The sequence below is a fragment of the Ranitomeya imitator genome, chromosome 2, assembly GCF_032444005.1.
Source record: "Ranitomeya imitator isolate aRanImi1 chromosome 2, aRanImi1.pri, whole genome shotgun sequence".
NCBI classification, from domain to species: Eukaryota; Metazoa; Chordata; class Amphibia; order Anura; family Dendrobatidae; genus Ranitomeya; species Ranitomeya imitator.
Window position 1 is genome coordinate 189,189,023 of NC_091283.1, and position 27,755 is coordinate 189,216,777.

Here is a 27,755-nt window from a genome sequence, read left to right on the forward strand (position 1 = left end):
ATGTGAGATCTATATGCTTATTTGTCCATTAATATCAGCATATCCCCTTGTCGGACATTTTTATAATGATGTCATCCATATGTTGCAACTCAGATAATGCAGCTCTTAAAGAAAAAGAAAGATTATGTCCTGAATTGTTGTTACAGTTGACATCAGAGAGGATTTTTAATTCTTTTTTTACCGCATCCTGGAACCTGTCCATGCAAGCTGCACAGGAATGGATGGGATAGAAAATGGAATTTTTGGTGGTAAATTCAGGTGCTAGATTGACATCTTGTTTTACTGATGAATCATTACTTAAATCCTCTAGACAAAGTACAGACATTTGTTCATGAAAATTGAAATTACGGTAATGATTGCAACAATTGCTATTATTAAATGTCTCATAATCATGATAATCTGTCCAAAAATGTCTCTTTCATTGGTACATTTCGTATGAAACGATTGATGTCACAAATAGTTATTATTATTATTGTTTATTATTATAGCGCCATTTATTCCATGGTGCTTTACATGTGAGGAGGGGTATACATAATAAAAACAGGTACAATAATCTTGAACAATACAAGTCACAACTGTTACAGTAGGAGAGAGGACCCTGCCCGCGAGGGCTCACAATCTACAAGGGATGGGTGAGGATACAGTAGGTGAGGATAGAGCTGGTCATGCAGCGGTTTGGTCGATCAGTGGTTACTACAGGTTGTAGGCTTGTCGGAAGAGGTGAGTCTTCAGGTTCTTTTTGAAGGTTTTGATGATAGGTAAGAGTCTGATATGTTGTGGTAGAAAGTTCCAGAGTAGGGGTGATACGCGAGAGAAATCTTGTATGCGATTGTGGGAAGAGGAGATAAGAGGGGAGTAGAGAAGAAGATCTTGTGAGGATCGGAGGTTGCGTGCAGGAAAGTACCGGGAGATGAGGTCACAGATGTATGGAGGACCAGAAGAAAGAAGAAAAGGAATGAACCAAAAAAGGTCTGCACAACCACAAAATGTACAAAATATATAACACGGCATTTTATTAGACACCACATAAATAAACATAAAAACACTTAAAATACAACGATGTGCAAAACACCCCTATATATCCAAATGAAACTGCAGCAATATCATAAGAAAAGCACCAAAGGCTATAATAGACACACATATCATATACTGACAAGTAAATAGACGTCCTGAGCACTAAGGCAATAAACAAGGTACATAGTATATACAGTCAGCAAAAGGACCCCTAAAGAAATAACCCTGATACCATATGGTTCATAAATAGCTGGTAGATGAATACATCTTAAATAACATAAGAGGGTACATATGTATACCTAGAGCTGATGACACGTAGGTGTCAAAACCCAGCTAACAAGCTACAGCATATATGGCATGTAGCCAGAAGAAAAATAAGAGGAATCAGGGCACCCCCATAGGATAGTGAGGATGGAGTGGCCCCGTCAAGATACTCAACTGAATCCAAAGTATGGTAGAGGGGGGCCCATAGGCCAAAAAGCTAAAGTGCTGCTGTAGGTGCGTAAGTCCTAAATGACCAGCAAATGTCCTGGAAGGGGTGTAGGAAGAGAGCCCCACGCGTATCGCTGCCGCAGCGGCTTCGTCAGGGGAAGTGGGGTATGTGGTGAACACCCTGCATATAAATAGAAGCTCTAATCAGTGAAATACCATACCGCTGTGACGCTCCCAGGAGGGAGAGGGGCGGCGGAAGTAGCGTGCAGCCGCACGTAGGAGGAAAGGGGAAAGCAGACTGAGAATAGCGGAGGCCTCCGTAGATAGTAAGTCCGCGCACGCGCAGACGCGGCTCTAATAGAGAGCCGCGATGCGCATGCGTCGGATAGGAGTGGAGCGTATAGTGAGGACAGAGCGCCGATACAAAAGCCGCACCGCGCATGCGCCAGGCATAAAAAAGCCTGTATGGTAGAAATAAGGGGACGGAACCATGTAGGTGGACCTGACAATGATAGGGTGAAGAGCTGGGGGAGGGGTGTATAAAGAGGACCAGTAACAAGCGGTCCCTAAAGAATCTGAATGCTAAAAAATAAAGAGCATGTTAAACACAGATTATCGTATCATGCACAATACAGATATAACTCAAATGAGTGGAACACATCCACACTAGACCAAGGCAGAGAGACTGAGTAGATACAAAAAGATTTAATCACATGTATGACATAAACCCAAAGAGAGACAGGCGGTCCAACCAACACATAAAGTGGAAAACGCACTGACCCAGCCATGGGTGAAAAGCCAGAAGGCTAAAGAACCCTCTCCAATCCGTATTCTAGCAGAAGACAGTTGTTGCAAGATAACTAGGAGGGATGCAGCAACTGTACATCTTCCATACTGTCCTCTTGAGTCCCAAGGGTCCAGAACAAATCCATTTAAGAACCCACGATGAAAGTAAGGGTAGGTCATGTACAGAAGAGCCGATAGTCCACAGAAAGTAATAATAACAAAACATATGTCCGATCCCAATCCATCCGGAACCAGCTTGGCACGACCCTTTTGGGCAATTTACTTGGAATCAAGACAATTGCCTAAGTATTCTGCGGGCTTTTGTACCCCATGGTTGTACATCTGAGCTTTATATGGCTCATATACGGGGGTCACATCATCTGTGGACTCTTCCAATGGAAATGTGGACATGGACATTGACTTTGCACGGGACTTTTCTGCTTGAAAAATGAGGCAAAGTCTTCAGCTGAGATGAGTGGGGAGGGAGTAGGTGCTGGGGGACGGAGGAGAGGGTTGAAGGTGTTGAATAACTGTTTAGGGTTGTGAGACAGAGAGGATATGAGAGATGAGTAGTAGGTTTGTGTAGGTGTGGCGAGTGTGGTCTTGAAAGTAGTGAGGGACTGTTTGAATGTGATAAAGTGCTCGTTGGAGTGGGATCTTTCCATCTCCACTCTGCAGCCCTGGAAGCTCGCCTCAGTTCTTTGGTCAGGCTGGTGTGCCAGGGCTGTCTGTTGATTTTGCGAGCTTTGGTATGTGTGAGAGGCGCAAGAGATTCCAAAGCTGCAGCTATTGTGGTGTTATATAGAGTGGCAGCGTCATCCGCATTGTGTAGGGAACTTATGTCTGTGAGAGGGAGGAGTGATTCAGATAGTGAATGTAGATCAAGGTGTTTAAGATTTCTGCGAGGGTGTGCAAGTTTGTGGGGTGGGGATTGTAGACAAGGAGTGGAGAGGGAAGAGAATGTGAGTAGATTGTGGTCAGAAAGAGGAAGAGGTGAGTTAGAAAGGTTAGATAGGGAGCAGAGGCGCGTGAAGATGAGGTCCAATGTGTGACCATCTTTGTGAGTGGCTGCAGAAGACCATTGAGTGAGGCCGAAGGAGGAAGTGAGAGATAGAAGTTTAGTGGCAGCTGAGAGGGAAGTGTCAATCGGTATGTTGAAGTCACCCATGATGATAGTGGGGATGTCCGCAGAAAGGAAATCAAGTAGCCAGGTGGTGAAGTGGTCAAAGAAGGTGGTGGCTGGCCCTGGGGGATGGTAAATGACAGCCAGTTGGAGGTTGGTGGGGGCATAGATGCGCACAGAGTGCACCTCAAAGGAAGGGAAACAGAGGGTGGCAGTGGGATTGGAGTGAAGGAGCACTTATCTGACAGGAGAAAACCAACTCATCCGCCATACTTGCTGCTGGGGCGGGGTGTTGAATAGTTGAAAACAAATCAAAATTTTGGTCTGGGATGAAATTGAGACCTTATGAAAGAAGTCTTAATTGGTCAGATGTGAATATTTGTGAAGATAAATTAAGAACATTAGATTCGGAATCTAAAATTGAAGGTTCCTCCGTTGACGAGTGGTCAGGTCATACCTTGCGGTTTTCCTGTGTTTCCTTCCTCCACGTCTCTTGGATTTCTTAAAAAAAGTCTGACCTTGGAGTTAGTAAATTGTATTGGCTGTTGCCTCTAGTAAAAGTATCAGAGTCTGAATCATTAGAGATGCAATCCGATTGTTCAGGGTCAGAAAAGCTGAAGCTGACATGATGGTTATAAGGTTTTGTATTTTGATATCTCCTTTTTTACATAATAGGGTAGATTCTGGAGTATGTGGGAAGGGAACTTCTCTATGCCAGTTATAGACTCGCTTTGTGGAGTAGCCTGTATAGTCCGTGTGTAGCTTACATTTTTTATTTCAATAATATTGTCTTCTAATTTGGAGATAGGGTTCTGTTTTTTCTTATATGAAGCTTCAAACGCCAAAGAAGTAGAAGGTTTTACCTTTTTTTTTTTTCGTTGTTTCAATTTCCTTTTGTAAATCTGATAACTTGGACTCCTCATATTTAGTTATGAGGCGCATAAGATTTAAGAGCAATTGGATAGTTTCTGATTCCATTGAGAAGTGAATTTGTCATCATAAATTGTGTTCTGGACTTTTTTAAATCATTAAACCTTTAGGTATCATGTTCTTCAAAATATACTTTGGTAAGGTTGTTAAATCCCACCAGATTTTCGATTTTGTAATACATGAGTTTCCCCAAACTGCGCCTATTGTCTATTAACGGTGTGTTCGACACAGCTGGATCATGAGGATTGTGAAACATGTGCACAGCTCTCTCCTCCCTGCTTGTCGGCATTACATGTCATAATAACAGTTCAATTTAAAATGCAGTGTGCACGGCACTTGTCGAATTTAGTAAATCAGAAAAAAAGAAAGTAATGCCAGCTCACCATAGATGTCCAGCCTGCACGGAACCACGAACTGACCACTCGAGTTCGGAATGTGGAAAAAAGTAGAAATTGTTCCAGCTTCTGGTAAAAGTTAAAGGGAACCTGTGTTCAAGATGATATAAAAATAGCGCTAAATAGGGGCAGAGCTGTGCTTTAAATTGGTGTATTTTTGGAGCCTTTATTCCCCACCTATGCTGCCGAAATACCTTTGTAAAGTCGCCGTTTTGGGCTGTCACTCACGCTGGTCTGGTTATATGGGCGTGGTGACAGCGCTGTTTCTCCCCCAGATCTCCGTTGGTGGCGTAGTGGTGTGCGCATGCCCAGCAGGCGAATCCAGTGCGCAGGTGAAGGAAAAAAGCGCGATCTGCGCTATTCCGTGGGTTATTGGTGGGCGCGGCCATCTTTGTGAGGCCGCGCGTGCGCAGATGGTACTTCTCGGCTTCCCGGGGCTTCAAGAAAATGGCCACGGGATGCCGCGCGTGCGCAGATGGAGATCGCGGTGGCCATTTTCCTGAAGCCGAGTTCGCATCGGCTTGTGCAGGCATGTACTACGGAAGACAGAGAATGAACTTCAATCCAATATTGCAGCCAGCATGCAGCCAGCGGGTAAGGAAAGGGTGAATCAAACACCCGAAAACCCCGCCCCTATGGCTGAAGATTGTTCCCTCCAAATTCAGGTGACAGTGTCCCTTTAATATTTTGTTGAACCACCTTTTGAGGCAATCACTGCAATCAAACGATTCCTGTAACTGTCAGTGAGACTTCTGCACCTCTCGACAGGTATTTTGGCCCACTCCTCAAGAGCAAACTGCTCCAGTTGTCTCGTGTTTGAAGGTTGCCTTTTCCAGAAGGCATGTTTCAGCTCTTTCCATAGATGCTCAATAGGATTTAGGTCAGGGCTCATAGGAGGCCACTTCATAATAGTCCAATGTTTTCCTCTTAGCCATTCTTGGGTGTTTTAGCTGTGTCTTTTGGGTAATTATCCTGTTGCAAGACCCAAGACCTGCGACTGAGATCAAGATTTCTGACACTGGGCAGCACATGTCTCTCTATAATCCCTTGATAGTCTTGAGATTTCATTGTACCATGCACAGATTCTAGACACCCTGTGCCAGATGCAGCAAAGCAGCCCCAGAACATAACAGAACCTCCTCCATGCTTCACAGTAGGGACAGTGTTCTTATCTTGATATGCTTCATTTTTCAATCTGTGAACATAGAGCTGATGTGCCTTGCCGAAAAGTTCCATTTTTGTCTCATCTGTGCATAGGACATTCTCCCAGAAGCTTTGTGGCTTGTCAACATGTTGTATGGCAAATTCCAGTCTGGCTTTTTTATGATTTTTTTTTCAACAATGGTGTCCTCCTTGGTCGTCTCCCATGAAGTCCACTTTGGCTCATACAACGACGGATGGTGTGATCTGACACTGATATTCCTTGAGCTTGAAGTCCACCTTTAATCTGTTTAGAAGTGTTTCTGGGCTTTTTTGTTACCATTCGTATTATCCGTCTCTTTGATTTGTCATCAGTTTTCCTCCTGCGGCCACGTCCAGGGAGGTTGGCTACAGTCCCATGGATCTTAAATTTCTGAATAATATGTGCAACTGTAGTCACCGGAATATCAAGCTGTTTGGAGATGGTCTTATAACTTTTACCTTTAACATGTTTGTCTATAATTTTCTTTCTAATCTCCGGAGACAACTCTTTCCTTTGCTTCCTCTGGTCCATGCTGACACAATGTCACCAAACAGCACAGTGAGTATCTGTAGCCCTATATACAGGCCACTCACTGATTCCAAGATAGTAGACACCTGTGATGCTAGCTAGTGGACACACCGTGATTTTACATGTCCCTTCTGTCACATTATTTTCAGGGGTGCCATCATTTCTGTCCAGGCCAATTTTATCAATTTTATTTTTAAAATTCTGTGGAAGCATGGTTGAAAAGCAATGTCTGACTTTCATTTGTTCATTTTCATAGATCTTTTATTTATTATTACTTTTGTCTGATTCAAGTTATTTCTGTGACCATTGCGAGTTTTTCTGTCATTAAACGAGAGGTACCAACAATTTTGACCACATGTGTACATGAGAAGTAATTCAGCAATTAAGACCAGTGGCGTAGGAAGGGGGGTGCGGGGGGGGCGGTCCGCCCCGGGCGGCACAATGCGGGGGGCGGCCGGCGCTGCAGGAGAAAGGAAAAAAAAAAAAAAAGACGCCCCTTTAAATCTTTGGGCGGCGCCGTCCGCCGCCACGACCAGGCTCCCCCCGCCCCTGGGCCCCCGCCCCCCGCTCTATACTCACCTCTGCTGGTTCCTGCGGTGCTGGCAGCTACAGCGTCCTCTGACTCTGCGACGTCTCAGAGCAGAGGGCGCGATGACGTCACTACTGTGCGCGCCGCTCTGCCTCTCTGTCCTGAGCGTCGCAGAGCCGGAGAGACGCTGACTGCACCGGACCTGCGCTAGGAACGGGAGAGGTGAGGATTTTACTTTTTTTTTTTCTTTATGTCTGACTCTGGGGGCAATGCTGGAGACCATTGGGCAGATTGCTGGACACACCGGGGCAATACTGGAGACCATGGGGCAGATTGCTGGACACACTGGGGCAATACTGGAGACCCTGGGGCAGATTGCTGGACACACTGGGGCAATACTGGAGACCATGGGGCAGAATGCTGGACACACTGGGGCAATACTCGAGACCATGGGGCAGAATGCTGGACACACCGGGGCAATACTGGAGACCATGGGGCAGATTGCTGGACACACTGGGGCAATACTGGAGACCATGGGGCAGAATGCTGGACATACCGGGGCAATACTGGAGACCATGGGGCAGATTGCTGGACACACTGGGGCAATACTGAAGGCCATGGGGCAGAATGCTGGGCACACTGGGGCAATACTGGAGACCATGGGGCAGAATGCTGGACACACTGGGGCAATACAGGAGACCATGGGGCAGATTGCTGGACACACTGGGGCAGATTGCTGGACACACTGGGGGTAATATGCTGGACACACTGGGGGTAATATGCTGGACACAATGGGGGTAATATGCTGGACACACTGGGGCAGATTGCTGGACAACATGGGGGTAATATGCTGGACACACTGGGGCAGATTGCTGGACACACTGGGGGCAGGACTTGGGGCATGATTGGAGACATGGGGCATGATTGGAGACACGGGGCAGGATTGGATCATGGGGCAGGACGGATACGATGGAGGCTGGTGGGGCAGGATGGGGAGATCATATGGGGCAGGATGGGGAGATCATATGGTGTAGAATGGATAGTCATGAGGGCAGGATACGAGAACATATGGCTGGAGCCAGGAATGAGATAAACGGGGCCAGGGTGGGGAATAGTGTTACCATAGGGGCTAATTAAGGGATATTATTACTGCAGTGATGTATTTATTTTATTTTTTGAGTATACTGTTTTAAATGGGGGGGCGGTACTGTTATTGTGCAGAGTGACACTATATCGCCTTTTTGTCTTCATGTGGTGTAATGTAGAAGTTGTGAAAAATTAAGTAATGTGTTCTGCAAGCGGAGCTCGAGATAACTGTGTTATTTCCTGCAGAAATGAGTCCTGGCTGGAAGGAATGATGGCTGTCTGTGCTGGATGAAAGATGAAGGACTTCACCTAGAGACGTCACTGGTGAGTCAGTGTTACCTATACACTGACACTATACACTGTATACTATATACAGCGGTCCTGTGTACAATGTCACCAGTGATCTCTGTATTACCTCTACACAGACACTGCATACTAAGTACAGATCTCCTGTGAATACTGGCACTTATGGTGATAGTATTATGTTTTGTTTTTTTTATTACTGATCAGTATTGTAGTATTCAGTCACTATGTGGTGGTAATATGTGGTCTGGAAATGGTGTTGTGGTATTTGTCCCTTGTATGTAGTATTATTCGGTCACTATGTGGTCTGGTCACGGTGTGGTGGTATTAAAGGGAACCTGTCACCCCGTTTTTTGAGATTGAGCTATAAATACTGTTAAATAGGGCCTGCGCTGTGTGTTCCTATAGTGTATGTAGTGTACCCCGATTCCCCATGTATGCTGAGAAATAACTTACCAAAGTCGCCGTTTTCGCCTGTCAATCAGGCTGGTCAGGTCGGGAGGGCGTGGTGACATCGCTGGTTCTTCCTCAGCTTTACGTTGGTGGCGTAGTGGTGAAGACACAGCGCGCGATCTGCGCTGTCATCCCTTTCGTCGGTGGGGGCGGCCATCTTCCTGGGGCCGCGCGTGCGCAGATCGAGTGCTCTGCTGCACGGGGCTTCAGGAAAATGGCCGCGGGATGCCGCGCGTGCGCATTAGAGATCGCGGCGGCCATTTTCCCAAAGCCGAGATGCAAACTCGGCTTTGGGAAAATGGCCGCCGCGATCTCTAATGCGCACGCGCGGCATCCCGCGGCCATTTTCCTGAAGCCCCGTGCAGCAGAGCACTCGATCTGCGCACGCGCGGCCCCAGGAAGATGGCCGCCCCCACCGACGAAAGGGATGACAGCGCAGATCGCGCGCTGTGTCTTCACCACTACGCCACTACGCCACCAACGTAAAGCTGAGGAAGAACCAGCGATGTCACCACGCCCTCCCGACCTGACCAGCCTGATTGACAGGCGAAAACGGCGACTTTGGTAAGTTATTTCTCAGCATACATGGGGAATCGGGGTACACTACATACACTATAGGAACACACAGCGCAGGCCCTATTTAACAGTATTTATAGCTCAATCTCAAAAAACGGGGTGACAGGTTCCCTTTAAGTCACAGGTTTGGCATGTGGGGGTGACACCATTAGGCCCAGTTTAAGTTCTACAAAACAGGAAAACCATTTTTGGTAACCTTTGTGTGTATTGAGCCGGGGGAGGGGGGGGGCGCCAAACTCGGGAACAGCCCCGGGCGGCAAAAGCTCTAGCTACGCCTCTGATTAAGACTGACAAGTGAATGTGCAGAAAGGAAAAAAAATCAAAAGAGACAAATAAATTTTAGAGATACAAAAGATGGAATGTAACAGGAAACTAAAAAATTAATTAATGGCAAGTGCAATTTTAATAATGGTATGCGATCTCTTTTCTTAAGTTAAGACCATGGAGAGAGCAAAGTTAAAAATCCAAAAAGCTTCTCTCATTAGTAAGTGCCTTCACATTTCACCACCACGAGGGGGTTTATTAACCCTTTCAAAGCCAAAGATTTTTAAAGAGGAAGTGTTCCCATTCTGTGCGTGAACAAAGTGTCTGAATGCAGAAGATATATGTCGGTTATTGTCACTGGTGTTGATGATGTCATTAAGATGTTCATTAATGCGGGTTTTTAAATTTTGAGACGTACAACCAATGTACAATTTATTGCAAAAGGTGCATTTTATGGCATAGATGACATGCGCCGTATTGCAATTAATAAATTGTTTGATACTATAATTTGGATTATTTGCCAAATTAGAGAAAAAGGAGCATTGCTGAGCAAATTTACAAGTTTTGCATCGTTGGGCACCACAAAGGAAAACACTTTAAAATTAAGCCAGATGTGACTAGATGTCTGGGCTTGTGAGAAAAAACCTCAACCTAGTTTCCCATTGAAGCCGTAGGCGAAACGCGCGTTGGTCAGGTTGCAATCACAGTGGATAAGTATTATTTTACCACTATTACTTACCATCTGTTTGTATCTTCTTACCTTTGGTCATTTTATCTTGCTATACCATTGATATAGATGTATAGAAATAGACAAATAGGTCTTTCAGAACAGGTGATTCTCAGTACTAACATCTACCTTTATATTCTACTGGGAGTCACTAACTCTGCACATGTCACTTTACCATATATAAACCATACATATGGTATATTGGCTGTGCATCATGCGCATCAGTATTTTACTTCAGTATTTGTAAGCCTACACCAGCAGAGGAACAATCAGAGGAAAAGTATAATAGAAACACATCACAATGTGTCTCCTACTCCTGGTTTTGGCTTACAAATACTGATGTAAAATTCTGACCAAATCCTGAACATGTGAACGTGGCCTTAAAAGTAGAATACAAAAATGCGCTATTAATAACGCCTATAGGAGGTGGTATTAAACCAAATGTAAATGAGTCACCTAAAATAGTATATGATGCGATTGAGTAAAATGCCATATAATGATTGCTTAGAGTACAGTGTTACCCCCACACCTTCTTTTCATCCCCTTCCTGGAGCAGCTGCAGATGACTCCTCTTTTCTTTTTCTGGTCCCCCCACAGACGTGTTGTGAAGGTGGGGTAACCCTCCCGGAGGTGAGATGCTGCGGCCGTGCGGATCAACCCAAGTGTAAATTTGACTGGAAACATGGCCTCCGGGGACCCTTCCTGAAGACAGCACAGAGAGGACCAGCTTCTGAGACCCTCGCAGAGCCTGGAAAAAGTAAGCACAGAGTATGCAGGATGTATAGTGAGCATCTGATGCTAGATCAGGAGGAAGCCAATATACAGCATTAATGAAGACATGTCTCAACTAGATCCTCTACCTATTCCTTACATTCTTATATATTACTACTGTATCAGTCCAGTATCTGTCTCCGACGCCTTCCAGCTCTCGGACACAGACACAGGCCAAGTTGTTAGGTTCTTTTACAACATTTCCAAATGATAGAAATTTATTCTTTTAAATTCTTGAATTGTTCTCTTCTCTCAAGTATTGAGCGTTTCTTAGTTATCACTTTTTTTTTCTTTCCTTTGGGTTTCTCCAAAAATTGACAGCAGGGAAAGGCAAAAACATATTTATCTTTTCAGGAGTCTGAGAAGGTGACAGCCCCTATAATTGTTACTATGGCTGGGTAACTACGGCTGGCTAGACTCTTTCATGTTGTAAAAAGTTGCCGGCAGCTTCCTCTTAGGTATTTTTTTTACTATAATTTTTTTTTTAAATATATATATATATATATATATATATATATATATATATATATATTTATTTATTGTTAATGAAAATTTCATTAAGGGCAACTCAGTTTCTCTACTATCTGGGCCAAAACTAAAGAATCCACATGCTTTCCCTAAGAAGAAAGATAATTTAATAATGCCAATAAGATATTGCAGCTTATGGCTCTGTGCACATTGTGTTCATACACTGTTTTCAATGTGTATGTCTGGAAAAAAAAACACACAATACACAAGTTAATATTTCCATACGCCACATTGAAAAGTCAGTCTACTGCCCATCTGTATGAAACCAGAAAGGAAGGGTCTTTTCTATACAGAAGTCCAGGGGCGTAACAATCACGGTCGCACAGGTCATGACCAGGCCCGTGCAGGGCGCAAACTTCAACTGGATGTGCACTGTACACTGACTGCATTACATTGTATCAAAGTGTCATATCTTAAGTGTTATGCCTTTAAAAAAAAGATTATTTACCAAAGTGTGTGGCGTGTACTCACTTTTGTGATATCTATAATATAACGCTGGGAGCGTCACTCTATCCGAAGCCTTTATAGACTGCGCAGGCGCAAGCGCCGGTGCAGTCTGGCCCCCACAGAGTAACGCTCCCAGGAGATCGCGGTATGCGTAAGCACTGAACGCATACCGCGATCTCCACCGGAGAGTCAGGGACCGCCAGGAGGGTAAGTATATTCACCTTTCCCCGTTCCAGCGCTGCGTGCGGCTCCGTCTCCCGGCTCCTCTGCTGTGACAGTTCAGAGGGCGCGATGACGCGCTTAATGCGCGCCGGCGCCGCCCTCTGACCAGTCACAGGCAGAGGAGCCGGAGTGTATCTTAAAGAAAATGGCGCCGGAAAGCGCGGACTGCGCAGGCGCCGATTCCTGCTGCCGGAATTCGCGCCTGCGCAGTCCGTGCTTTCCGGCGCCATTTTCTTGAAGACACTGCGGCTCCACTGCAGGTGTGTCTTCAAGAAAATGGCACCGGAAAGCGCGGACTGTGCAGGCGCCGATTCCTGCTGCCGGAATCGGCGCCTGCGCAGTCCGCGCTTTCCGGCGCCATTTTCTTGAAGACACACCTGCAGTGGAGCCGGACGATAGGTGAGTATGGTATATTTTTTTTTTTTATATGGCAGCAGCATACGGGGGCATACACACTGGAGCGTCTTATCGGGGGCATATAATACAATGGTGGCGCAGGATGGGAACAGCACATGACAGAACGGGCGCAGGATGGCAGCAGCACATGACAGAACAGGCGCAGGATGGCAGCAGCACATGACAGAACGGGCGCAGGATGGCAGCAGCACATGACAGAACGGGCGCAGAATGGCAGCAGCACATGACAGAACGGGCGCAGGAGGGAGCAGCACATGACAGAACGGGGGCGCAGGATGGGTGCAACACATGACAGAACAGGGGAGCAGGATGGGAGCAGCACATGACAGAACGGGGCCGCAGGATGGGAGCAGCACATGACAGAACGGGGGCGCAGATGGGAGCAGCACATGACAGAACGGGGGCGCAGGATGGGTGCAGCACATGACAGGATAGGAGCAGCAAATGACAGAATGGAGGAGCAGGATGGGAGCAGCACATGACAGAACGGGCGCAGGATGGCAGCAGCACATGACAGAAGGGGCGCAGGATGGCAGCAGCACATGACAGAACGGGCGCAGGATGGGAGCAGCACATGACAGAACGGGCGCAGGATGGCAGCAGCACATGACAGAACAGGCGCAGGATGGGAGCAGCACATGACAGAACAGGGGAGCAGGATGGGAGCAGCACATGACAGAACGGGGGTGCAGGATGGGAACAGCACATGACAGAACGGGGGCGCAGGATGGGAGCAGCACATGACAGAATGGGGGCGCAGGATGGGAGCAGCAAATGACAGAATGGAGGCGCAGGATGGGAGCAGCACATGACAGAACGGGGGCGCAGGATGGGAGCAGCACATGACAGAACGGGGGCGCAGGATGGGAGCAGCACATGACAGAACGGGGGCGCAGGATGGAGCAGCACATGACAGAATGGGGGCGCAGGATGGAGCAGCACATGACAGGATGGGGACGCAGGATGGAGCAGCACATACCAGGATGGAGACCATATACCAATATAAATGTTCGCCACCTGGGCGTAGAACGGGTTCAATAGCTAGTACAGTATATACAAGGAAGAAGCCTAAGATGAGGGACATTACTACATGATGGAGGAGGAGAAGATGCAACCTGTATGTCTGTATAGGATTTAGAACGCTGCAAGGACCCACACATCGGAACAACATGCCGTGGAGGGGGTGGGGCAGTCCAAATCTTGCACTGGGGCCCATCGGGCTCTAGTTACACCACTGGCCAAAAAAAGAAGATTTTTGCTATGGGGCCCGATGGTTGATGGATGCCACTGCATCCATCACCTGACAGTATGCACACATGCAATGTGTTCTTAGCCTTACTTGCAGTCCTATGGAAAGCTGAAGGCAAGACATGTGAAATGCAAACACAATTTACTATACAGCCTGGCTCATTAACACATGAACCTCTCAGTAGCCTGGTTAACATATGAATGGCCAGTACCTGTATCTATCATTCATGTGCTAATGAGCATTGTCTTGAGTATCTATGTATTAATAGACTGTACTGCTTGTTTTGATGCCGCTTTCACTACTGCTTTGGCCATTTTTTTTGTTAGAAATATCAGAAAGTCCTTTTTCTTCTTCTTTGTATGAAAAATAATAATAACCACAAAAAAAAGCAACAAAAAGGCTGGGGCTGCACACAGGTTCCACCAACGAAGGTTGTTGTCTACTGCTGCTCCCTCGATACCCGCAAGGTATCACAACCGTGACAAGCAACTCACAAATAATCCAAGTGGTTCTGACTTTTAGCGACTACATTGCGGGCGGCAATGAGACTTGCATTATGTTGCAGCCAGAAACAGCAATTTTTTTGCAGCCAAAGCCTTAATGTATCTGAAAATAGCAAAATATTAAACTGAGACACATAATTAGATCAGCTAGCTCTAGCGATCTGTATGTATTTAACACCTTAGTGACATAGCCAATTTGGTACTTAATGACCGAGCCAATTTTTGCAATTCTGACCACTGTCACTTTATGAGGTTATAACTCTGGAATGCTTCAACGGATCCCGCTGATTCTGAGATTGTTTTTTCGTGACATATTGTACTTCATGTTAGTGGTAACATTTCTTCGATATTACTTGCGATTATTTATGAAAAAAACGGAAATATGACGAAAATTGTTAAAATTTTGCAATTTTCAAACTTTGTATTTTTATGCCCTTAAATCAGAGAGATGTCACGAAAAATAGTTAATAAATAACATTTCCCACATGTCTACTTTACATCAGCACAATTTTGGAAACAAAATTTTTGTTGTTAGGGAGTTATAAGGGTTAAAAGTTCACCAGCAATTTCTCATTTTTACAACACCTTTTTTTTTAGGGACCACATCACATTTGAAGTCATTTTGAGGGGTCTATATGATAGAAAATAACGAAGTGTGACACCATTCTAAAAACTACACCCCTCAAGGTGCTCAAAACCACATTCAAGAAGTTTATTAACCCTTTACGTGCTTCACAGAAGCCTGACAAACAAGATGGAAGAACTATCTAAGATGGAAGCAGAAATATCTACAGGTAACTTTGACATAGTGGGAATAACCGAGACATGGTTAGATGAAAGCTATGACTGGGCAGTTAACTTACAGGGTTACAGTCTGTTTAGAAAGGATCGTAAAAATCGGAGAGGAGGAGGGGTTTGTCTCTATGTAAAGTCTTGTCTAAAGTCCACTTTAAGGGAGGATATTAGCGAAGGAAATGAGGATGTCGAGTCCATATGGGTCGAAATTCATGGAGGGAAAAATGGTAACAAAATTCTCATTGGGGTCTGTTACAAACCCCCAAATATAACAGAAACCATGGAAAGTCTACTTCTAAAGCAGATAGATGAAGCTGCAACCCATAATGAGGTCCTGGTTATGGGGGACTTTAACTACCCGGATATTAACTGGGAAAGTGAAACCTGTGAAACCCATAAAGGCAACAGGTTTCTGCTAATAACCAAGAAAAATTATCTTTCACAATTGGTGCAGAATCCAACCAGAGGAGCAGCACTTTTAGACCTAATACTATCTAATAGACCTGACAGAATAACAAATCTGCAGGTGGTTGGGCATCTAGGAAATAGCGACCACAATATTGTACAGTTTCACCTGTCTTTCACTAGGGGCACTTGTCAGGGAGTCACAAAAACACTGAACTTTAGGAAGGCAAAGTTTGACCAGCTTAGAGATGCCCTTAATCTGGTAGACTGGGACAATATCCTCAGAAATAAGAATACAGATAATAAATGGGAAATGTTTAAGAACATCCTAAATAGGCAGTGTAAGCGGTTTATACCTTGTGGGAATAAAAGGACTAGAAATAGGAAAAACCCAATGTGGCTAAACAAAGAAGTAAGACAGGCAATTAACAGTAAAAAGAAAGCATTTGCACTACTAAAGCAGGATGGCACCATTGAAGCTCTAAAAAACTATAGGGAGAAAAATACTTTATCTAAAAAACTAATTAAAGCTGCCAAAAAGGAAACAGAGAAGCACATTGCTAAGGAGAGTAAAACTAATCCCAAACTGTTCTTCAACTATATCAATAGTAAAAGAATAAAAACTGAAAATGTAGGCCCCTTAAAAAATAGTGAGGAAAGAATGGTTGTAGATGACGAGGAAAAAGCTAACATATTAAACACCTTCTTCTCCACGGTATTCACGGTGGAAAATGAAATGCTAGGTGAAATCCCAAGAAACAATGAAAACCCTATATTAAGGGTCACCAATCTAACCCAAGAAGAGGTGCGAAACCGGCTAAATAAGATTAAAATAGATAAATCTCCGGGTCCGGATGGCATACACCCACGAGTACTAAGGGAACTAAGTAATGTAATAGATAAACCATTATTTCTTATTTTTAGGGACTCTATAGCGACAGGATCTGTTCTGCAGGACTGGCGCATAGCAAATGTGGTGCCAATATTCAAAAAGGGCTCTAAAAGTGAACCTGGAAATTATAGGCCAGTAAGTCTAACCTCTATTGTTGGTAAAATATTTGAAGGGTTTCTGAGGGATGTTATTCTGGATTATCTCAATGAGAATAACTGTGTAACTCCATATCAGCATGGGTTTATGAGAAATCGCTCCTGTCAAACCAATCTAATCAGTTTTTATGAAGAGGTAAGCTTTAGGCTGGACCACGGTGAGTCATTGGACGTGGTATATCTCGATTTTTCCAAAGCGTTTGATACCGTGCCGCACAAGAGGTTGGTACACAAAATGAGAATGCTTGGTCTGGGGGAAAATGTGTGTAAATGGGTTAGTAACTGGCTTAGTGATAGAAAGCAGAGGGTGGTTATAAATGGTATAGTCTCTAACTGGGTCGCTGTGACCAGTGGGGTACCGCAGGGGTCAGTATTGGGACCTGTTCTCTTCAACATATTCATTAATGATCTGGTAGAAGGTTTACACAGTAAAATATCGATATTTGCAGATGATACAAAACTATGTAAAGCAGTTAATACAAGAGAAGATAGTATTCTGCTACAGATGGATCTGGATAAGTTGGAAACTTGGGCTGAAAGGTGGCAGATGAGGTTTAACAATGATAAATGTAAGGTTATACACATGGGAAGAAGGAATCAATATCACCATTACACACTGAATGGGAAACCACTGGGTAAATCTGACAGGGAGAAGGACTTGGGGATCCTAGTTAATGATAAACTTACCTGGAGCAGCCAGTGCCAGGCAGCAGCTGCCAAGGCAAACAGGATCATGGGGTGCATTAAAAGAGGTCTGGATACACATGATGAGAGCATTATACTGCCTCTGTACAAATCCCTAGTTAGACCGCACATGGAGTACTGTGTCCAGTTTTGGGCACCGGTGCTCATGAAGGATATAATGGAACTAGAGAGAGTACAAAGGAGGGCAACAAAATTAATAAAGGGGATGGGAGAACTACAATACCCAGATAGATTAGCGAAATTAGGATTATTTAGTCTAGAAAAAAGACGACTGAGGGGCGATCTAATAACCATGTATAAGTATATAAGGGGACAATACAAATATCTCGCTGAGGATCTGTTTATACCAAGGAAGGTGACGGGCACAAGGGGGCATTCTTTGCGTCTGGAGGAGAGAAGGTTTTTCCACCAACATAGAAGAGGATTCTTTACTGTTAGGGCAGTGAGAATCTGGAATTGCTTGCCTGAGGAGGTGGTGATGGCGAACTCAGTCGAGGGGTTCAAGAGAGGCCTGGATGTCTTCCTGGAGCAGAACAATATTGTATCATACAATTATTAGGTTCTGTAGAAGGACGTAGATCTGGGGATTTATTATGATGGAATATAGGCTGAACTGGATGGACAAATGTCTTTTTTCGGCCTTACTAACTATGTTACTATGTTACTATGAAACAATGTGGAAGGAAAAAATGAACATTTAACTTTTTTTTGCAAACATTTTAATTCAGAACCATTTTTTTTATTTTCACAAATGTAAAAACAGAAATGTAACCATAAATTTTGTTATGCAATTTCTCCTGAATACGCCAATACCCCATATGTGGGGGTAAACCACTGTTTGGGCGCACTGCAGAACTTGGAAGTGAAGGAGCGCCGTTTGACTTTTTCAATGCAGAGTTGGCTGGAATTGAGATCGGACGCCATGTCACGTTTAGAGAGCCCCTGATGTGCCTAAACAGTGGAAACCCCCCACAAGTGACACCATTTTGTAAACTAGACCCCTTAAGGAACTTATCTAGATGTGTGGTGAGCACTTTGAACCCCCAAGAGCTTCACAGAAGTTTATAACGTAGAGCTGTGAAAATAAAAAATCGCATTTGTTTACACAAAAATGATCTTTTCGCCCACAAATTCTTATTTTCACAAGGGTAACAGGAGAAATTAGACCACAAAAGTTGTTGTGCGATTTCTCCTGAGTACGCCAATACCCCATATGTGGGGGTAAACCACTGTTTGGGCGCACTGCAGAGCTTGGAAGTGAAGGAGCGCCATTTTACTTTTTCAATGTAGAATTGGCAGGAATTAAGATTGGACGCCATGTCGCGTTTGGAGAGCCCCTGATGTGCCTAAACAGTGGAAACCCCCCACAAGTGACACCATTTTGGAAACTAGACCCCTTAAGGAACTTATCTAGATGTGTGGTGAGCACTTTGAACCCCCATGTGCTTCACAGAAGTTTATAACGTTGAGCCGTGAAAATAAAAAAAATCGCATTTTTTCTACAAAAATGATCTTTTTGCCCCCAAATTTTTATTTTCACAAGGGTAACAGAAGAAAAGTTGTAGTGCAATTTCTCCTGAGTACGTCGATACCCAATATGTGGGGGTAAACCACTGTTTGGGCGCACCGCATAGCTTGGAAGAGAAGGAGTGCCGTTTTACTTTTTCAATGTAGAATTGTCTGGAATCGAGATCGGACGCCATGTTGCGATTGCAGAGCCCCTGATGTACCTAAGCAGTAGTAACCCCCCACAAGTGACCCCATTTTGGAAACTAGACCCCCCAAGGAACTTATCTAGATGTGTGGTGAGAACTTTGAATGCCCAAGTGCTTCACAGAAGTTTAGAATGCAGAGTCGTGAAAATAAAAAAATATTTTTTTTCCACAAAAAAGATTTTGTAGCCCCCAAGTTTTTATTTTCACAAGGGTAACAGAAGAAATTGGACCCCAAAAGTTGTTGTCCAATTTATCCCGAGTACGCTGATGCCCCATATGTGGGGGTAAACCACTGTTTGGGCGCACGGCAGAGCTTGGAAGGGAAGGAGCGCCGTTTTGGAATGCAGACTTAGATAGGATGGTCTGTGGGCGTTATGTTGCGTTTGCAGAGCCCCTGATGTACCTAAACAGTAGTAACCCCCCACAAGTGACCCCATTTTGGAAACTAGACCCCCCAAGGAACTTATCTAGATGTGTGGTGAGAACTTTGAATGCCCAAGTGCTTCACAGAAGTTTAGAATGCAGAGTCGTGAAAATAAAAAATATTTTTTTTTCCACAAGAAAGATTTTGTAGCCCAAGTTTTTATTTTCACAAGGGTAACAGGAGAAATTGGACTCCAAAAGTTGTTGTCCAATTTATCCCGAGTACGCTGATGCCCCATATGTGGGGGTAACCCACTGTTTGGGCGCACGGTAGAGCTCAGAAGGGAGGGAGCACCATTTGACTTTTTGAGCACAAAATTGGCTGTCGTGTTTGGAGACCCCCTGATGTACCTAAACAGTGGAAACCCCCCAATTCTAGCTACAACCCTAACCCCAACACACCCTTAACCCTAATCCCAACCCGATCCATAATCCTAATCACTAACCCTAACGATAATCTCAACCCTTACCCCAAAACAACCCTAATGTCAACCCTAACCATAACCCTAATCAAAACCCTAAATCCAACACACCCCTAATCCTAATCTCAACCCTAACCTCAAACCTAACCCTAATCCCAAAACACCCCTAATCACAACCCTAACCTTAACCCTAATCCCAAACGTAACCCTAATCCCAAGCGTAACCTTAATGCCAACCCTAACCCTAATACCAACCCTAATCCAAACCCTAACCCTAATCCCAACTCTAACCCTAACTTTAGCCCCAACCCTAACCCTAGCCCTAACCCAAACTTTAGCCCCAACCCTAACCCTAACCCTAAGGCTACTTTCACACTTGCGTCGTTTGGCATCCGTCGCAATCCATCGTTTTAGACAAAAAATGGATCCTGCAAATGTGCCCGCAGGATGCGTTTTTTGCCCATAGACTTGTATTGCCGACGGATCGTGATGGATGGCCACACGTCGCGTCCGTCGTGCACTGGATCAGTTGTGTTTTGGCGGACCATCGGCACAAAAAACGTTCAATGTAACGTTTTTTTGTACGTCGCGTCCGCCATTTCTGACCGCGCATGCGTGGCCGTAACTCCGCCCCCTCCTCCCCAGGACATAGATTGGGCAGCGGATGCGTTGAAAAACTACATCCGCTGCCCACGTTGTGCACAATTTTCACAACGTGCGTCGGTATGTTGGGCCGACGCATTGCGACGGCCCCGTACTGACATAAGTGTGAAAGAAGCCTAACCCTAAATTTAGCCCCAACCCTAACCCTAAATTTAGCCCCAACCCTAACCCTAAATTTAGCCCCAACCCTAACCCTGAATTTAGCCCCAACCCTAACCCTAAATTTAGCCCGAACCCTAGCCCTAACCCTAGCCCTAACCCTAACCCTAATTTTAGCCCCAACTGCTCTTCTCCTGCCGGCCGGCAGATGGCGATAGATGGCGGGCGCATTGCGCATGCGCCCGCCATTTTCTTTTCCCCGGCAGCCAGGAGGAGCAGCAGGAGGACCCAGGGACACCGGTGAGTATGATAGGGTCCCCGAATCCCCCTATTTCTCTGTCCTCTGATGTGCGATCACATCCCCCGAATCATGTTCTCTGGGGTCTTGGCTACCCCCGGCAGCCGAGACCCCGGAGAAAATCCGACTCTGGGGGGCGCTATTTACTTTTTCCACAGCGCCGTTAATTAACGGCGCTGTGGTTTAAGTACCCTTAGCGGCCGCCGTTAAAAGGCGTATCGGCGGTCGTTAAGGGGTTAAGTAAATCGGAAAAAATAATTGTAAATGAAAGAAGGAAGATACATTTATATAGTGTATGGTGCATATTTTGGACCGTGTGAAGAAAAGAGTTAGGTCATGAATAGGGATGAGGGGACCTGTGGAAGTTTGCGTTCGGCCAAACTTAAAAAAAAGTTAAGCTCGGTCCGGGTGCCAGGTGTTGACCCCAACTTGACCCTGTACCTGAATCCCATATAAATCAATGGCGACCCGAACTTCGATGTTTTTAAATGGCTGTAAAATGGTCTTAGTAAGGGCTACGGGGCTGCAAAAGGAAGCAAAATAGGGATAAGAGCAGGACCATTAATCTGCAAACAAATGTGGATAGGAAAATGAGGTCCAAGTGAAGAAGTGGAGCAGTGCATTGTGTGTAGTTTACTGTACTTGTTAATTATTATGTAAATGAAAAAATTCAGTGTCAACACACTTTAATGTCACTGTATTTTGTTCAGTAAACTATGGCGGCTCATCCAGTCTTTGTTTTCAAGCCACCACCACATGACCACTGCAGTCAATCAGTGGCTGCAGGCTTCATTTACTGATTGGCTGCTTGTAAATAAATACCAGTAGTTCTACCGAAGTATCAGTACTGAGTTATCGGGGGACAAAAGAGGTGAGTTATTTCATATTTATATAAAAGCGGAGGCCACTGATCCCATTTTCTTAGCATCAAATTATATTTGCCAAACCAAAATATTATTTTTATGCTTACAATGACAGTCGGAGGTCTAGAAAATAAGCCATGTGGCATTATGGTGTTGCTGCAATATCCAGTATGATTCATTTCATGCTTCTGATTAGAGTATCACCACTTGTGACAGCTTGTAGACGCTGACACACATGTCCACGCATTTCATTGCCCTAGAGGACAAATGCAGAACATTTCATGGTGGCGGATAATCAAAGATCATTGACCTTGACAGGGCAGATCCAACAGGCTTTGTGCTCTCTAGTATCGAACGTTGCGACAGGCGATACAGCATTCAAATCACACAGCCGCAGGAGTGCTTGGATCAACATTTACTGAGCTGTGACTGGACCACAACCATGAATAAAAATATCTATTTCCCAGTAATTACAACTCAACTAGAGATGTTCCATCGAGACAGGACAGAGCGAATAATAAATACAATACTGTACGACAGCGAAAAGGTGCGCTAAGTGAAAGAAGTGATCTTTCAAAGGATCGCCTCCGAAGAACTGAAGGCTAGAATATTCCCCTTTCTCTGCAGTGCAGTAAAAGCCTCTCTCCCTCCTCCAGACACTCATCAGCACTTGTTCTCTTCCAGCCAAATTAAGGTACTTTGTAACCACATCCGAAATAGCAAGAGACTTCAATATTTTTTCACAAGGAGTCTCCCTGGGTAATTATTAGAGTCAAGATACAGAAAACAAACAAGGTTTTCTGATTTCCATTTCATTACCCTCTTGGCAACCATAATTGGAGGTCTATTTGCACAGAACTTGGCACCACTTTTCCCTTCAATGAAATAAACATATGTGGAATGTACACCAGACATTGTGAAATTGTGCCCAAACTTCTAGACAATAGGTGAATGCCAACCGTTCAACCAACAGCACTCGTGACTTCCCCATAAACATGAACACTCAGTCGAGCATTCATGTGTTTTGTACGAGTAAAGCCCCCACATACACTTTAGATAGTTGTTGGCCGAATGATGGTTTGGCCAAAAACAGTCTCGCCCAACTCTCCAGTACATAGGAGCCCTTATTATGCCACACACTCCTGTGTTCTCCATAAAAGATCTCCCTGTTATGATAGTGTAGCAACTCACTCAAGAAAATAAATAACATTAAAAACTGCAGCTGACCCTTACGATTCATGTACAGACTAGAGATCCTGACTCTGCAGTCCCTAGTGGTTCCTGCGTGTGCTGAAATAGCCCTAACCACAGACTAGATGATGGCAGCTCAGACCTATGCTGCCTGAAAGGCCATTGAGCGCTTCACATTCCTCCTAAAGAACCGGAGCCCAGAGCAGAGTGTAAATTACCTACAGAAGGGGAAAAGTGCTGAAATAGAAAGAGATCCCAGAGTGAGTTTAACAAATCACGAAATACAAAATAAAGGATTAAGTTAAGTATGTACTGTTAGAGAATATGCCTCCTGCTTCCTAAAAATAAACAGAAGATAGGTGCAGGGTAAAGAGCATAAACCGCAGAGAGATAAACCCTATCTGATCTTTCGTTGACTGCCTTAAACTTCAGCAGTATGCTTGGACATCAAAATTAGACTATCACCAGCAGAAAAATACCAGCATGGGGGAAGTATATAAAGCTGCACCCGAAAGGAGATAGGGCAGACAAATGAGTAAATGAAAACTCTTGTTACCCTAAAGACTGAAGCAAAGTTAACAGAAACTAAACACCCAGATAAAAGGTCTATATGTTGTGGCTCGGTGGACAGAGAAGCCAACCACAAAGCACAGGTTCAAGGGTTTGAACCCAGAGGCATGACACTGCCATCAGGTTTCCTCTGGTGGACGCTTATCTCTTAGAGAACAAAAGGGTCAGCAAAATGAAATAAGGTATGGCATTCCTTATCTCCCTCTACATCATCTGTCAAAGCAGAGTCGGGTGTGACGGTCAGTTTTTTGAAACTTGTATTCATTAGCCTTCTGACTGAGCACTCCGCCTTTTAGCCACAGGTGTTTTTAATCACAGCAGGATCACTACCCCTCCACGGAGAAATAGATTTTAGTCTAAGAGAAAACTCATATTAGGTTCCCATTCAGATGAAGACTTAAGAGAGGAATGGCATTGATAGGTCCTGGAAAGGAAAAACGCTTTAACATGGCTTCCAGGTACACATGAATTGGCCAATTTATGCGCTAAGCTTTCTCAATTTTTCATATTTCTAGAGCAGTAATGCAATTCATTTTTCATAATTCATATTTGCACCATGCTATCGCTCCACAGAGTGCTGCCTTTTTTGTTTGAGTGTATATGAGTTGGTGACTCTAGGTTAGCACCTGTTCAAGAAGAATGGATGTGACGGTCAGTTTTTTTGTAAGCCGATATCACCAGGATTGGCCGACACTAGTCTAATGTGTATGGTGGCCTTATCTAGTAAGGCTGTCATCCTTCGATAGTTTTTAGTGAGGTAGGCATGACTCACAAGTGCCTCACTGTAAACAGCACAGACCCTCCTTTTTAAGAAATTTTTTTTGTCTCTGTGGAAAGTATTGAATCACAGATCACTACATCCCAGAACATATTCTCCTATAATTTTAATGTCCACATTTAATAAGGTGCCTGGGAACTGTTGCCAGCACTGTGATACTCTACATGTCCTTCTCATGGCATGGATATTGACTACTGATGAGGCCCAGGCATCACCATGCTTTTGCTTATACCCTGCTGTAGACAATGCTAGTGGTTAGCTTAATTCATTCTATTACTATTCTTATTTAGGATACTACAGCACAAATTTGTTTTCTGCTTCCAGTGTACCGTAAATTGTGTTCCAAGTACCCAGACAGAAAGGAGACTCAGAGAGGAGACTCCATCATTGGACTGTATCTGTCATGTTCAGCTTTTATAGACAGCCCGATAATAAGTACTTTTGCTCATTTGTAATGTGTCTGGATGGAAAAATAGTAACAGGCTGTCAAAAGAATTTTCACTCAGTATGTATATTTTCTCAGGTGAAATCCATATTCATGTATAGATATTGTTATGGGTGATTGATAACAGACTCTAGTAGTCAGCCATCATTTGAACACTCGGTAGAACCATGTACCATTGTACATGCTGTCAAATCTGTGGAGAAGCTGAGCAAAATGAAATATGTTTGTTGGAAAGGGGTTGTCCAGGTTTGGCAATCTCCATGTGACTGCAGACCTGTGAATCCTCACAGTGCACGCTGTTAGCATTCTCCGGTACCAGTTGCGAGACTGGATGATCATGTAACCACAAGTATGTGATATGCATGCTTTTAGCCACATTCTGATTAGATGTGTGCTGCCTCTCTCAATTCACTTGTATATCACATACTAACGGTCACATGATCCCTGTTCCCGGCACGGGAGAATCCTAACAGCGCACCCTGTGCACGCTGCGAAGTTTCACAGTCTGCAATCTGAAAATTTGTTAGTGAGCTCACTCTGACGGCCTAAGAGGAGCATTTGTAACTATTTTATCTTTTTCTGTTCTTTTCTCAGCTTGTTTAGGACCACAGACCACATCAAAGTTGAATGTGCTAGGAGACAAAGAGCCTGTAAAAGCAAAATGTACAAAATTGTGAATGAAACCCAATTTCAAAGATAATTTTTAGCCTGAAATTCATGTCTTTAAGTAAAAAAAAAATATTGTCCCTGAAAGGTGGACAAGTCCTTTAACCACTTAGGTTTTAAAACGCTGTGGAATTAATGGCTCTATATAAATGAGTAAAATAAATAATAGATAAAAGGACAGTACAAATACAGTGTATAATAGTTGGTCAACTACAGGAGATGAGGGGACACATAAGCAACTCTTTCATGCCACATGAGTGTGCCCATCTGTGAACCCAAAGGAGGTGCAGAGGTTATTGTCCCACCCCATGCCCTACAAGGAATTCAGTGAGTAGAAGTACTATAAATATCAGATGGCATACGTTAGGCAAAACCTATATATAACATACAATCAATATTTCATTTGCAAGTTAATAAATACGGTACTTCACATGGGTCGGCCATGGTCAGGGCCGGACTGGGACTAAAATTCAGCCCTGGTATTTGAAGTTACACAGGCCCACTTGTCACATGGTGACTGTATAATATCTTTGTAAACTTGTAGGCAGGGCCGGTTTCAGGCAAAGTGGGGCCCTAGGCAAAGTTTAAAATGGGGCCCCAAATGCTAACATATTGCACATCACACAAAGCATTTCGGTTGTATTTACATGCGCTGAGTCAGCCCGCTAAATGAGTTTGATTGACAATACTGAAGTTGTTCAACGCTTGTTTCCCGGCCTCTTTCCACCAGCTGAGGAATAATGATTGGACAGAACCATCACTAATAATAGATCACTAACAGATCACCATACAGTATCATGTTATCAGCAGCACATCTACAGTTTGCATCAGCGATGTGCTGCTGAGAACAAGGATTTTCTGTCATGTGCTGCTCCCATCCTGCGCCTCCATTCTGTCATTTGCTGCTCCCATCCTGTCATTTGCTGCTCCCATCCTGCGCCCGTTCTGTCATTTGCTGCTCCCATCCTGCGTCCCCGTTCTGTCATTTGCTGCTGCCATCCTGCGCCCGTTCTGTCATGTGCTGCTGCCATCCTGCGCCCGTTCTGTCATGTGCTGCTGCCATCCTGCGCCCGTTCTGTCATGTGCTGCTGCCATCCTGCGCCCGTTCTGTCATGTGCTGCTGCCATCCTGCGCCCGTTCTGTCATGTGCTGCTGCCATCCTGCGCCCGTTCTGTCATGTGCTGCTGCCATCCTGCGCCCGTTCTGTCATGTGCTGCTGCCATCCTGCGCCCGTTCTGTCATGTGCTGCTGCCATCCTGCGCCCGTTCTGTCATGTGCTGCTGCCATCCTGCGCCCGTTCTGTCATGTGCTGCTGCCATCCTGCGCCCGTTCTGTCATGTGCTGCTGCCATCCTGCGCCCGTTCTGTCATGTGCTGCTGCCATCCTGCGCCCGTTCTGTCATGTGCTGCTGCCATCCTGCGCCCGTTCTGTCATGTGCTGCTGCCATCCTGCGCCCATTCTGTCATGTGCTGCGGCCATCCTGCGCCCGTTCTGTCATGTGCTGCGGCCATCCTGCGCCCGTTCTGTCATGTGCTGCGGCCATCCTGCGCCCGTTCTGTCATGTGCTGCGGCCATCCTGCGCCCGTTCTGTCATGTGCTGCTGCCATCCTGCACCCGTTCTGTCATGTGCTGCTCCCATCCTGCGCCACCATTGTATTATATGCCCCCCGCTCCAGTGTGTATGCCCCCGAATGCTGCTGCCATATAAAAAAAAAAAAAATACCATACTCACCTATCGTCCGGCTCCACTGCAGGTATGTCTTCAAGAAAATGGCGCCGGAAAGCGGGGACTGCGCAGGCGCCGATTCCGGCAGCAGGAATCGGCGCCTGCGCAGTCCGCGCTTTCCGGCGCCATTTTCTTGAAGACACACCTGCAGTGGAGCCGGAGTGTGTCTTCAAGAAAATGGCGCCGGAAAGCGCGGACTGCGCAGGCGCCGATTCCGGCAGCAGGAATCGGCGCCTGCGCAGTCCGCGCCCTCCGGAGCCGGGAGCAGAGGAGCCGGGAGACGGAGCCGCAAGCAGCGCTGGAACCGGGAAAGGTGAGTATACTTACCCTCCCTCCTGGCGGTCCCTGACTCTCCGGTGGAGATCGCGGTATGCGTTCAGTGCTTACGCATATTGCGATCTCCCGGGAGCGTCGCTCTGTGAGGCCCAGACTGCGCCGGCGCTTGCGCTTGCGCTGTCTATAGAGGCTTCGGACAGAG

General features: G+C 45.2%; 1 protein-coding gene across 2 annotated transcripts in view; it reads right to left on the reverse strand.

Moving 5' to 3' along the window:
• Nucleotides 1-27,755, reverse strand: part of WHRN (whirlin) — a 258,620-nt gene that overhangs the window by 95,941 nt on the left and 134,924 nt on the right. For both annotated transcript variants that reach the window (XM_069748381.1, XM_069748380.1), the window contains exon 3: nucleotides 10,859-11,077. In XM_069748381.1, the coding sequence (XP_069604482.1) occupies nucleotides 10,859-11,077 (219 nt within the window). The remainder of the gene's footprint in view (nucleotides 1-10,858; nucleotides 11,078-27,755) is intronic.